This window comes from Galeopterus variegatus, unplaced genomic scaffold (assembly GCF_000696425.1).
Source record: "Galeopterus variegatus unplaced genomic scaffold, G_variegatus-3.0.2 Scaffold9969, whole genome shotgun sequence".
NCBI classification, from domain to species: Eukaryota; Metazoa; Chordata; class Mammalia; order Dermoptera; family Cynocephalidae; genus Galeopterus; species Galeopterus variegatus.
The window spans coordinates 1,084-15,789 of NW_007736080.1; the positions used below are offsets into that span (position 1 = coordinate 1,084).

At 40.3% G+C, this 14,706-nt stretch overlaps 1 protein-coding gene across 1 annotated transcript in view; it reads left to right on the top strand.

Annotated features, from left to right (window-relative positions):
• Positions 1-250: 250 nt before the first annotated feature.
• RGL1 (ral guanine nucleotide dissociation stimulator-like 1) overlaps positions 251-14,706 on the top strand; it is a gene marked incomplete at its 5' end in the record, with an annotated part of 48,137 nt that continues 33,681 nt past the window's right edge. Inside the window, 3 exons of the mRNA XM_008594003.1 lie at positions 251-466; positions 4,063-4,148; positions 7,948-8,032. Coding sequence (XP_008592225.1) covers positions 251-466; positions 4,063-4,148; positions 7,948-8,032 — 387 coding nt within the window. The remainder of the gene's footprint in view (positions 467-4,062; positions 4,149-7,947; positions 8,033-14,706) is intronic.

Below are 14,706 nucleotides of genomic sequence, written 5' to 3' on the forward strand. Positions count from 1 at the left end.
TTAAATTTTCTTTTGGTCATTGTGTTCTATTTGCTCGGTTGAGCTGATTTAAAAAGATCACATAGGCTTTTCTGATGCATTAATGTATTAATTATTTACTTTTGTCTGTTGAAATGGACACCATGAGGCAAATCAAGTTGAAAAGGATTATTTGTCTTCACAAAATACCAACGTACAGATGCGCCAGATGACATACTTTGCCGTATAAAATGTCTCTGTTGTCTTAAAGTCAATTCCTCTTTTGCTCTAGCAACTGTTCAAGAAAGTAGTGCCTCACCATTGCCTGGGCTGCATTTGGTCTCAAAGGGATAAGAAGGAAAACAAACATTTGGCTCCTACGATCCATGCTACCATCTCTCAGTTTAATACCCTCACCAAATGTGTTGTCAGCACCATCCTGGGGGGCAAAGAACTCAAAACTCAGCAGAGAGCCAGAATCATTGAGAAGTGGATTAACATTGCTCGTGTAATTGTCTTTTCAAAATTATTCTTTGTGTTTAGTAGATATTAGAGCCTACTCTCATTACTTTGTTTAAATGGTTTAGCCATTTGGTTGGAAAGGCTGTCAAAAGACTCTATGTTGAGGGCCCATTTGGTGGTGGTGGTTGTTTTTGTTATTCTAAAGTAAGGAAAAAAGTTGCCTTTCTTAACTTGGGAGCTTATTTATTTTTCCTCTTAAAAAAAAAAATGTTCCCCCGCTAGCTTCTTTCTCCTGTGGGCCCCCACACTGCTGCTTTTCCAGGGAGAGACATTCTGTCTACTTTTTCCTTTGTGTTTACCATGGGCTGTCAGTCTCTTCCCCACTTTCAGTGAATATAACCAAGGGTCTGCATGTTAAACAGACTGCTTTTCAACCCAAAATGATTACCCATGCCCCCTTCCAGTACCTGGAAGCATTACATCTTCTGCAGATTTGAAGAGCTGGTACCTTCTCAGAATCCTGAATCTCTTCTCTTAAGAACTGAAACACTTAGGCAGATCTCACATCCATCTGAGTCCTTTCTGAAGTTGGAGGGGGGAATGTGTTCCTAGGCCTGAATTACATTCTGCTGTTCAGTGGCTGGTCTCTCGGTTCAGTTTTTTACATGCTATATGACTTTCATTTATCAGCATGTTATGTCGTGACTGAGGAAATGTCAAAAGTATTCAGTCAATGGTTACCATATATTTTGTGAGCTCCTGAGGTTTGTAAGCTACAATATTATATACTTTATGGACATAGCAGGATAGAACAGTCTCCGCCTGGGCAGTAGAGGAGTAGGGCTGTGTGAGATGAGTACTGTTAAAGTGGATGAGAGAGAAAGTACTGGTTGGGGTGATCAAGGATGGCTTCATGGATGAGGTGACATTTGAATTCAGCTTTGAATAGTAGTTAGGATTTTGGGTATTTGAAGATTCGAGAAGGCATTTTTTTGTCTAGGCAGAAGAAATTACCTCAGCAAAACAATGATTTTGCAAAAGAATTACTATGTAAATATCTTATTAGTTTTTGTTCTGGGCTACATGGGTCAACCCTCGACCAAAACACATTTTGCTTTATATCCCAGTAGATGTGTTTTTCATTAATCCCCTATCTGTAGGTCATAATGCCTAAGCCTTTCTTTTGGTGGCTGGCCTGTTACAGGGATCGAACCCTGGACCTTGGTGTCATCAGCACCACACTCCAACCCACTGAGTAACTGGCCAGCCCATCCCTATGCCTTTCATATTCTCTTTTATTGTCTTTGATTAAAGAGCAAGGACATAATTGTGCCAGAGAATTTGCCTTGTTTTCCTTGTTTTGAGTCTTTACGTAGTCTGTCACTACAGGATTTTTAGTATATGAAAAAAAAATGAACAAGAAACATAAGACTATAAGTTGCATTAGTAACTTACATTTCTCCTATTCTAAATTGAGCCTATTTCTCAACAAGTAAAAGTTACAAAAGAGGTTCTGATATAGTTTTATATAGCATGGAATTTCTCCATCTTAGAATGAGAAAGTATTTCTGCCATAAATGCCACAGCATTTACAATCTTTTACACATCTGAAAAGCAACTGGTCTGTCTACCCCCAATCCATTCAACTGCTTAGAAAGTCTATAGCAAGAATATCGCATCTGTGTGTATGACATAGTGTGGCTCAAACAGATGACTTTTGGTAAAAATTATAAATTAGGCATTTATGTGGTAATAAGAAATACAACTTGAATAATTTGAAGTATATTCCAAATACCATAGCATATGCAAAAAAGCCAAGTGTCCTTCCTCTTGGTGGTATAATTTCCTAATATTGAGTAGATTGTGTCTCTGGAAATTGTGTAGGGTAAATTAATAAAATAACAAAACTCCCAGGTGGTTTCCTGCCAAGATTTATTTTACTTTTCCTACATTCATCACAGTCAATTTCTGTTGATAGGATGTTTGAAAAATGGTCATTTTATATGCAGAAAAATTGTCCGACTTAATATTACTGTGTTTTCTGGGACAGAAAAATTGTCCGACTTAATATTACTGTGTTTTCTGGGACTGGTCCTAATGCTACATTTTTACTTTTGCATCACATATCCTGGAAGATACCTTCTTTTCTAGAAATGGGACCAGATGCCTTTTGCACTCCTTTAAAGCCCTTGTTTAAACCTCTTTCTGAATAATGTGTTCCATATGTTTATTACAAATTACATGATATATCTGTGCCTGAGTTCCTTTATTTATTGCAAGTTTCCTGATTTTTAGAATATAGCTCTTGGATTCTGAACCTTTGCTGAACCATGCTCTCATAGGCTTGGTTTCCAGACTGCAATGCAGAGCCTTTTTTTTTTTTCTTCTTCTTCTTTCTTTCTGTTTAAATAAGGGGAGGACATTGAGGCATTTGAAAAGGGTGGGCATGTCTTCTTTAAATACTTCAGCATTTACTGTAAAGAAAATGTTTGAAGGTTTGTTTGGCATAGTTTTCAGTAGTCAGATTTTGGCATGCTAAATTAGCGAATGCTGTTTTCCCTTCGTATTCAGGATTAGCATTACTTCATGAAATGATCCTTGAAGCGATTTGCATTTATGCCGAACCACTCTGGGACCTCTTGCCCCAGATGTTCTGCACAAAGCCAAACACATGCTCACTTGGTATATTAGTTGAAACCCTGGATGTATTACACCCCCATGTGCCTGTATAAGAAGCATCTCCTATGACATAAGGCATAGTCCACTCTCCCCATGTTGCCACCCTCTCCATGCCAGCCAAGAATGAGGCCCTCTCCCTGGCTGTTTTCTGTCACTGCTATGCATCCAGCAGGACTTAGACTCCAAGGTCACTGACTGCTGATGCTACAGGCTCCTTATGGTAGCTTATGTTTAAGCAGGGAGCTTTCTTCTTACCCAGAAAATGACATCCAGAATGTTTCCTGTTCTCTTTCTATTCTGTTTTCAAACACTCCCCAAATGAATTTTATTTTAAAATCCCAAATTATTTTGGAAGCATTGAAGTACGAAGGTGTTTCTGAATGTTTATGGTTGCAGGAAAAGCCAATTTGAAATGAATGTGTATAAAAATATTCCCCATTGGCTAAAAGCATAAAAGCCGAAGTTCAACTTGTGAATTTTTATTGCCAAGTTATATACACCTCTCTGGACAAGGGTTGGTCATGAGATGTCTGATACCATCTGACCTTGACTTGGCTGCTGCCCAGTTTGCTTTGTGGGTCTAAAGGATACAGCGATCTTTCATGTGTATTTTTAGGGTATCTGTGTGCTTTCAGCAGAAGAAAGTTGATTTCTCTAGCATAGGTCTGTGGACTCACCTCCATTAGTGTTTTTACTAGAAAAGCTGGAAACTATAAAACTGTAACAACAACACAAAAAATATGTTGAAGGGAGAAAAACAAGCATACAGTGCCAAAATCTATAAAGTGTTTCAGTGACTGGGGTGGGAGGAAGGAGCCACTTTTTGATGTTCGGTATTTATACAGCTGCCTATTTAGTGGTAAGAATTCATAGCAGCTGTGATACCTCTGCAGCTGGAAACCACCAAGTCACTGTAATATTGATATTTAAATGTCTTTTATGTTTTAATCACACTCCATACAGGAATGTAGAATCCTGAAGGCCATCGTTTCAGCACTGCAGTCTAATTCCTTCTATCGGTTAAAAAAGGCTTGGGCTGCCGTCCCGAAGTAAGTTCCCAAGTGTCTGCTCTACTTTTCTTTGGCTGGGGTGGTTGGTTGCTGCATCAGTGCTATGGGTCCTCACCTTCAGGGCTCATATTATATAACTAGAGAAACATATTTGAAATCCTCTGTGTTTTCCAGGTGGGATGCCTTTTACTCATGATCATTAACGAGTTTTGAGGCAGGGCTGCTGCAGAAATCAAACTCCTCAAAGTGGGACAAAGCCAAGATCATTGGCTTTTGGCATAATTTGAAGGATGTGCTTATTATTTGGATTTGAGAGTTAAGGCTGTGGCGTGATGAAGTTATAGCAATTTGCCTTTACTTCTGGTTGTTTTTCAGCCTCGTTCCAAAGCCCTGAGCTATTCCAGGATGCAAGGGATAATGTGTGCCGATAAGATATTTGTTGTTGCTGTGCAACAGGAAACTATTTAATCCTTTTCTGCCTCAGCATATTAAAAGTTGTCTTAGTGATGTTAAAAAACCTTTTAAGTGTTCCTTCCTAGGTACTGGACTGAAATTACTAACTGGCCACATTCTGTGCTGCTTTTCTCCATATTTCTTCATATGATCTTTAGAACAACTAACCATTTAATTTCCTTATTATTTCACTATTACTATCTCCTCATTTTTCAGAACCTCAGTTGCAAGAGGGGTCTTCAGATAGTTCATGGGAAGATTTTAATTATCTTGTAATTCATTTTTTTGCTCGAGCTTTCTGAAGTATCCCCATAGATTGGAGAACTTTTTGCAAAAGAAGAAAGGGTGAGGGAGGGGGCAGTTCTGGTCCCATAGCAGTACAGATTCAGAGGTTGGCGGTTGTGTTGTGGGCACCAGCTAGGCCAGCTACCTTCGACAAGTCTACCTAGGTTTGAACTAGTCCAGAAGTCAGGCTATATCAGGGAAGAATGTGTAAGCTCTGTATAGTTTGTATTGTATGCATTGTAGTTAGCTTTAGTCAGGAGTGAGGCCAGCTGGCTCCTTAGCCATGGCTGCGCTGGTGGAATTGGTGGGTTTGTCCTCAGAGTAGGTCTGGAGAATCAGTTTCATCAATTCACTCAGAACTGATTAAGCCGTAAGGGACTGACACTATTCAAACTTGTAGGAGACTCATATTGGTAAACCAGCATTTCGTAAATTTGTGCTGAAAAATGAGTGCCAAAGTACTCAAACATATTGATGACTATTATTCAGGGAATAGTCTACTTTGGAAAGTCAAATTATCTATTAAGTAATTCTTTAAGGGGTAAAAAAAAAATAATAATTAAAGTGATGACCTTAATACCTCATGTCACAGAACTGTAGAAGCCACAGGCCACGTGGACTCCAGAGCTCGTGCTTTGTTTATAACAGCGTTATCTATCGGTAGAAGCATATAGGCAGATAGGCTTTTCAAAGTCCAGTGCAATTTTTGATTACCACTCCTGTCTTGGTTCTTTCTCCTCTTTATTATTTTGAACGGTGAAGGTGACTCTGTGTTTGTGAAAGAGAGATTAGTTGATTGATCTTTCTCTGCACATGCATCTTATGAAAGAAATGGGCCGTATAAAATCATTGGTGAAATATGATGGAAAATCAGAAACATACAGTGTCCTCATCATCCACACCCCCACATCACCTCTTCTTCCCCTCATCACAGTGCCCCACCCAACTGTGGTATCAAAAGCAGAGGGATGGTCAGGTTTTAAAATGCAGCCTTGCCCTATTGCCACCTTGTGTGATTGCACTGAAAGGTAATCCTGTCTGTCTTTGGTGGTTGATACATAGAACACTATGGAAAGTCAACTAGGCAGCCTAAGATTTCTTCCACAGCCAGTCTGAGGCCAAAACACAAGTAAAAACGTAGGTGGATTTGTATCTTAGTCTCTTTTGTTGTCATATGAGAATTAAATCATTTAACTTAAATTATTTCAAATTATTAAAATGCCAGCTGGCTTTTAAAAACTATTAGTGCTAGGCCTCTGTAATTAACAATAATTGGTTGTATGTTCTCAGATGGCTAGAAGAGAGGAGCTCAAATGCTCTCATTACAAAGAATTGATAAATTTTTCCGATGATAAATATGCTCATTACCATGATATGATCATCACACATTATTTACATGTATTGAAATATAATTCTGTATTCCATAAATATGTGCAATCAATACATGTCAATTAAAAATAAACTTAAAAGAATAAACAGAAAACCCTCAAATCTGCATTCTGTGTAATGTGGGTGTCTAGTTTGTTTCTTGGTTGGCTGGTGGGTGTATGTTTTAGCAGGGACACTACAGAAGTGTCACTTCCTTAGAAAAGACATTTCTACATCAGCTTTACATACTCTCCATTGCCAAGGGACAAAGTTAAGATATCTTATTTGAGTATCGCTTCCCCTATAATCCCTTACATTTCTAGCTTTCAGTAGACAGAAAGGATGCCTATTTATTCTTCTTTATTTGGGGCCACATGTCATTAAATTCTTAATTATTATCTCCGAAATATAAATAGCTTTAATAGTTTTCTTTATTATAAGAGTAATATTACACTCATTGTAAAGCAAACAGGTTTTTAATAATGGCTTTTTCATGGTAATGGAAATGTTGCATATACTTGTACAGTGATACTGCCCCTGTTAATTCTTTGCCTTGAGAATCATGCACTCAGTAGCCCTGGAAGGGTACATAGAGAAAAGTACTGGATGGGGCAAGGGCAGAGCAGGTGCCTTACGTATGTGATCCCACTTACTTTCACAGCAATCCCATGAGGGGTGCTAATATTTACATTGTACAGATAAGAAAATTGAAGCAGCTTGCCCAGGATCACTCAGGAAGTGAATGACAGAGTTGGGATTCGAACCCACCTGCTCTGGCTGCAGAGCCTGTCATGGCTCCACCATTTTGCTCTGAGAGGAAGAACATTAGCCCATGATCCAGAAAATTGGGGTTCTATACCTGCAACTCTTAGCAGTTCCTAGTGGAAACTTGAGCAAATCCCTGGCCCTGACATCTTCATCTCTAAAATTAAGGGCCTGGCCAAGATGACCTCTCAGGTTCCACTGGGCTCTGTGTGTGTTGCTAAGGTAGATTTTTTTTAAAAAAGTACTGAAGAGAACTTGTCCCAGTTGAATGACTTGATGCTCTAATTGAGTATTCCTTTTTAATGATTATAACATGCATGGTTAGAAAATATTCCTCTCTTCTCACAAGGACCCATGTCCATCTTAAAAACATAAAAACCATCCTGCATAAAAAAGTCATTGGCTGGGCCGGCCCGGTGGCGCACGGGAGAGTGCGCCGCTCTCCCGCCGAGGGTTCGGATCCCATGTGGAGACCGGTTCCTGCTCACTGGCTGAGCGCGGTGTGGGCGCTGCACCGAGGGTTGCGATCCCGGTGCCAGTCCCCGGTGTGGGTGCGACACTGAGGGTTGCGATCCCGTTACCGGTCAGTAAAAAAAAAAGACAAAAAGGAAAAAAAAAAAGTCATTGGCTTCATCTGTGCTCATATTGCCCACCAGTCCTGGGATCAGCACAATCCCTCCGTAGCCATAGGTACTGAAGACAGCTAGGCCAAAGGTGTCAGGTTTTTACTAATTCTTCATTTTTAATTTCTTTTTTTTTTTTTTCCTTTTTGTCTTTTTTCGTGTCCGGCAACGGATCGCAACCCTCGGTGCTGCGCCCGCACCTTGCTCAGCCAGTGAGCGGGAACCGGTCTGTATGTGGGATCCGAACCCTCGGCGGGAGCGCCGCCGTGCTCCCAAGCGGTGCACTGTAGCAGCGTGCCACCGGGCCGGCCCTTCAGTGTTAATTTCTTAATCTCTCTTTGTAGGGACCGAATGCTGATGTTTGAAGGACTTTCAGATATCTTCTCAGACCATAATAACCATTTGACCAGCCGGGAACTACTGATGAAGGTGAGGGTCTTGGTGAGAGCACTGGGCAGCAATGCTGATGGCTCTGGAATCCATTCAAGGGAAGAGTAGGTTGAGGGCTCCTTAAATGCCTTCAGCCCCCAGAGAAAGCCTAAGGTGAATAGAAGGAAGAAATTTTGTTATGTAGAATCTAAGAAACTTGTGGCGCAGAAAATTTGAAGTCCAGCTGAGTTCTCTCCTTCTACTCTCCTTAGCTTCCCCGTTATGCAACCAGATTGTGAAACTTGAGTTTATATGTGTACTTCTTTAACAAGCTACTCTGCAAATACTGAGTGCTAGCAGTTAGGTGGATGAGAGGCCCTGGAATATTCCTTCTCAGCAAAACCTCCTAAAATGACAGAGGCCAAGCCAACAATTCCACATCCTTTATCTGGACTGAATTGCACAATCTGTCAGTCAGCAATATTTATTGAACAGCATATGAGAGCTAACTTTTGAACTACGCTAGGTAAAGTTATAGCTCGGTTCATTTTACTTCTTCAGACATTTGCCGATTGTCTAATATTTGTAAAGTATTGAACCTGCCTATAGAAATAAGATGATGACTGACACATACCTTGTTTCCAGGAGTTCACCATCTAGTTGGTGGCTGGTATAGACACTAAACAATGAGAATAGGTAGTGAAAAAAATAAAAATAAGAGGTTGTGAACAATCAGTCTTCAGCAACTAAGACAGGCCACATGCTATACCCACAGCTTTTCTATAAAGTGGATTTTATCATCCTCATCTTGTGGGTAGCCAAGACCTAGAGAGGGAAGTAATATGCCCTAAGGCCTAAACCCAACCTAGTGAGAGTTGAAAACCTGTGGGGTTTTTTGTTTCTGGCCAGTCCAGGGATCTGAACCCTTGACCTTGGTGTTATAACATGGTGCTCTAACCAAGTGAGCTACCTGGCCAGCCCTAAACCTGTGCTTTTATCATGTAGGCATAAAGTTATTTCTTCTGACCCCTTGGGAGTAGGGGGCAGGATGGATCAGGTGTAGGTTCACAGAGAAGGTAAATCAGTAAGTCAACAAATATTGATTGAGCACTTATGTGCTAGGTGTTAGAGATATAACCATCTTAAAGGGATGATCTTAAAGGGATTATGCCTGATCTTAAAGGGATTACAGTGTCATGGAGAGCAGCAGAAAAGTAGATAATTATAAAATAGTATGATATGTCTTGCCATAGAGGGAAGCCCTGAACTGAGCAATTAGAAGATATGATCCTTGTCTTTAATCTCTTCTTCTCTAAATTGGAAACAATAATAGTATTGGTCAGTTGACCTCATAGAATTGCTTTGAAGATTGACTATGGCAAAATATTGGAAAGCACTATGCAAATTTCAGTTATTTTTAGTATTTGGTGAGTTATACACATATAAAACTGAAGTATGCATAACACATGAAAATGAACAGAGGATAAGCTGCATATTTGAGCTTAGGGAGGATGCTTGGAGTAGGGATGAAGTCGCGTGCAGGTAGGGTTACTAAGAAAAGGCATCCACTTGGTAACTCTTAGATAGTCATTTCTGTGAGGGCATCGGTTACAGTCTTCATGACTGTTCTCCCACGTCCTGCTCATCCTTCGTGTCTCAGTGTGGACTCCCCTTTTTCAGGTCTGATTAAGTGCCTTCCTATGTGCCCCAGGAGAAGCCTGCCGTTCTTCTGCCTTGGCACCTATCACATGTTCTATGGCTTATAAACCTCTTGCAGGCAGAGACTTTACACGTCTTTTTGGCTTTTGTATTCCTCATGCCTAATGCAGTGCCTGGCATGTAGTCGATATTCAGAAACTGTTGTTTGACTGCATGAATGTGTGTCTTATCATTCGCATGATTTGGACAGTGTGCCCACTGTTAGCCCTTCTTGGAGTAGATGGTATAAGTAGGGCAGTTTATGCTGATGTCTAACTTTGGATTTGGACTGCCTGATTAACTGCACACTGAACAATGACTTCTGAGATCATGTCACTCCCTGCTTCACATCCCCCTAGATTTGCAGACTTTAAATGGAAACCCATCTGGCTGGAAGGAGATGGCTTAGTGGTCTCCCTGTCAGTAATATGAAGCTAGACTAACTGGAGCCACCCATTTGAATCCCAATTGCCCTGAGTCATCCTTCCAAAGTACATAAATCGAATACGGCGCAGCTCATTGCTTGGTGGCAGTCTTCTGGCTGAAACCTTAGACGCAAAGCTACATCTAGACTTTAAAGATCCCATAAACCTTTCTTAAATGTAGAAGTTTACACCAGTACTCTAAGTTAAATTTCTTTTATATGGCTCAAATCCCAAAGAAATGAAAAACTTGGCTATGAGTTCATGTGGTCTGTACATTATCATTAATGACAGTAGAATGCTTTGGGCAGTCCACATGTATATGGCAGGTCTCTTTCCAGTCATTTTTGTTGATCATTCTTCATATGAAATGTGTAATTCTGGGTGTTAATTCTCAGCACAGTTGTGAAAAAATGAAGTCAAGATACTTAGATTCTCAAAAGAAACTCCAGGAAAAACTCCTGGCCTTTGTTACTAATATGTTACTCCTGGACTTATACCAATTTATAGCTGGGTAATCGTAGCATCACTTCTTAGCCTTTTGGCTAAGATCAAGTGTAATGACTGTTCTTTTCAGATTAATATAGTTGGGTAATCTTAGTTTTAAAGGACCTATCTTCTCTTCTACTTCTGGGTAGATGTAAATAATATATTATTACTTCCATGTTATGGACCAGGTAACATAATTAGCAAAAATCTGTGGTTTTCCTTTTAATTGTTAGAAAAATATTTTTATTTCTTCTCAAAGATTTTCTTAAACCTGTTATGTCCTTATGATTTCTGAAACTTAGATAATTTTAAGCAGATGAATTATAGAGTTTACAAATTTCAAAACAACAGGAAAGCAGAATGTTACCAAGTCTTCTCGGTTTTGTGACTCTTGGTGGGAATTTTCCCTGATTGAATTGATATAAAAAACTGCTAGAAAGCCCCAGAAATTTGACTCTGGTGGAGACGTATGTTCAGTGAAGCTCCAAAACATGCTAAAGTCAGAATTGGAGGGAGAGACTGTTGGAACTGTGAAGACCTAGTCAAATAAAAATTATCAGTAGCTTCTGAGCTGTCATTTAAGCAGCATTTACTGAGATGGATCTAGTGCCGAGTAGACAAGAACTAGTAGCCGAGGTCCCTCTAAGGCCCAGGAACAGTACGGATGAGGGCAGCTGAACCCTGGCAAAGATGGAGATAGAGAAAAGATGAGACTCAGGCAGGAAATCTGCACTAGAGAGGGTGAGAGAGAAGGACAGGGAGAGAGACTAGAAGAAAGAGAGGGCAGGGGAGATCTATGGAGGGAGAGGGAGAGATTCGGAGTTCATTCAAACACAGGGGATGATTAAAGTCATGGGATTGGATGGTATTTCCAAAGACGTGAGTATAGTGAAACACAAAGAAGATGGCTTTGGCAGAAAGAAGAGTCTCTAAGAGGATATGAGCATAAGCAGCAAAGGAGGCAGGAGGAAGGAACGAGAGTGATGCAGCCACAGAAGCCTGTGACATGTTTCAGGAAGGTTCAAGGGACTGCTGGTGTTATGAGACATTGTGGGGTAGGGGATTTGGGGCCGAGAAAGGAGAAAACCGAATCCGTGGATGTAGCAAACCAGTGGATTTTCAGCGGACACTTTGTTTGGAAGAATTTGCACTAGACAGTCCTTCTAGTGCTTCAGCCAGGGATGGACTCTCATTCTCATGAAATCATGATGTCGTGAAATCAGCAAGTCTTGTAGCTCCCCGTGTCAGGTCTCTCTCTCTCCTACCAGTGAGGAGGTTGTCCTAAGTGCTCTTTTAAGATCCCTCCCACCTCTGTTATTCTGCGATTATTAGGAGCCCTTTAACTTTTCACAAGTCCTTACTGAGTTTTAAATATATCTGTAATAATTTGCCTATGTTAGTCTTCTGCTGTGATTGTGAGACTGGAAGGAGACCAGGGGGACCTCCACGTTGGANATAAGATGATGACTGACACATACCTTGTTTCCAGGAGTTCACCATCTAGTTGGTGGCTGGCTATAGACACTAAACAATGACAATAAGTAGTCAAAAAAATAAAAATAAGAGGTTGTGAACAATCAGTCGTCAGAAACTAAGACAGGCCACATGCTATACCCACAGCTTTTCTATAAAGTGGATTTTATCATCCTCATTTTGCAGGTAGCCAAGACCTAGAGAGGGAAGTAATATGCCCTAAGGCCCAAACCCAACCTAGTGAGAGTCCAAAACCTGTGGGGTTTTTGGTTTTTGGCAGCTGGCCAGTCCAGGGATCTGAACCCTTGACCTTGGTGTTATAACACTGTGCTCTAACCAAGTGAGCTACCTGGCCGGCCCTATAAAACCTGTGCTTTTATCATGTAGGCATAAAGTTATTTCTTCTCACCCCTTGGGGGTAGGGGGCAGCATGGATCAGGTGTAGCTTCACAGAGAAGGTAAATCAGTAAGTTAACAAATATTGATTGAGCACTTATGTGCTCGGTGTTACAGATAAAACCATCTTAAAGGGATGATCTTAAAGGGATTACACCTGATCTTAAAGGGACAGTGTCATGGAGAGAAGCAGAAAAGTAGACAGTTATAAAATAGTATGATATGTCTTGCCATAGAGGGAAGCCCTGAACTGAGCAATTAGAAGATATGATCCTTGTCTTTAATCTCTTCTTCTATGAATTGGAAACAATAATAGTATTGGTCAGTTGACCTCATAGAATTGCTTTGAAGATTGACTATGGGAAAATATTGGAAAGCACTATGCAAATTTCAGTTATTTTTAGTATTTGGTGAGTTATACACATATAAAACTGAAGTATGCATAACACATGAAAATGAACAGAGGATAAGCTGCATATTTGAGCTTAGGGAGGATGCTTGGAGTAGGGATGAAGTCGCGTGCAGGTAGGGTTACTAAGAAAAGGCATCCACTTGGTAACTCTTAGATAGTCATTTCTGTGAGGGCATCGGTTACAGTCTTCATGACTGTTCTCCCACGTCCTGCTCATCCTTCGTGTCTCAGTGTGGACTCCCCTTTTTCAGGTCTGATTAAGTGCCTTCCTATGTGCCCCAGGAGAAGCCTGCCGTTCTTCTGCCTTGGCACCTATCACATGTTCTATGGCTTATAAACCTCTTGCAGGCAGAGACTTTACACGTCTTTTTGGCTTTTGTATTCCTCATGCCTAATGCAGTGCCTGGCATGTAGTCGATATTCAGAAACTGTTGTTTGACTGCATGAATGTGTGTCTTATCATTCGCATGATTTGGACAGTGTGCCCACTGTTAGCCCTTCTTGGAGTAGATGGTATAAGTAGGGCAGTTTATGCTGATGTCTAACTTTGGATTTGGACTGCCTGATTAACTGCACACTGAACAATGACTTCTGAGATCATGTCACTCCCTGCTTCACATCCCCCTAGATTTGCAGACTTTAAATGGAAACCCATCTGGCTGGAAGGAGATGGCTTAGTGGTCTCCCTGTCAGTAATATGAAGCTAGACTAACTGGAGCCACCCATTTGAATCCCAATAGCCCTGAGTCATCCTTCCAAAGTACATAAATCGAATACGGCGCAGCTCATTGCTTGGTGGCAGTCTTCTGGCTGAAACCTTAGACGCAAAGCTACATCTAGACTTTAAAGATCCCATAAACCTTTCTTAAATGTAGAAGTTTACACCAGTACTCTAAGTTAAATTTCTTTTATATGGCTCAAATCCCAAAGAAATGAAAAACTTGGCTATGAGTTCATGTGGTCTGTACATTATCATTAATGACAGTAGAATGCTTTGGGCAGTCCACATGTATATGGCAGGTCTCTTTCCAGTCATTTTTGTTGATCATTCTTCATATGAAATGTGTAATTCTGGGTGTTAATTCTCAGCACAGTTGTGAAAAAATGAAGTCAAGATACTTAGATTCTCAAAAGAAACTCCAGGAAAAACTCCTGGCCTTTGTTACTAATATGTTACTCCTGGACTTATACCAATTTATAGCTGGCTAATAGTAGCATCACTTCTTAGCCTTTTGGCTAAGATCAAGTGTAATGACTGTTCTTATCGTATTAATATAGTTGGTTAATCTTAGTTTTAAAGGACCTGTCTTTTCTTCTACTTCTGGGTAGATGTAAATAATATATTATTACTTCCATGTTATGGACCAGGTAACATAATAATTAGCAAAAATCTGTGGTTTTCCTTTTAATTGTTGGAGAAATATTTTTATTTTTTCTCAAAGATTTTCTTAAACCTGTTATGTCCTTATGATTTCTAAAACTTAGATAATTTTAAGCAGATGAATTATAGAATTTACAAATTTCAAAACAACAGGAAAGCAGAATGTTACCAAATCTTCTCGGTTTTGTGACTCTTGGTGGGAATTTTCCCTGATTGAATTGATATAAAAAACTGCTAGAAAGCCCCAGAAATTTGACTCTGGTGGAGACGTATGTTCAGTGAAGCTCCAAAACATGCTAAAGTCAGAATTGGAGGGAGAGACTGTTGGAACTGTGAAGACCTATTCAAATAAAAATTATCAGTAGCTTCTGAGCTGTCATTTAACCAGCATTTGCTGAGATGGATCCAGTGCCGAGTAGACAAGACCTAGTAGCAGAGGTCCCTCTAAGGCCCAGGAACAGTA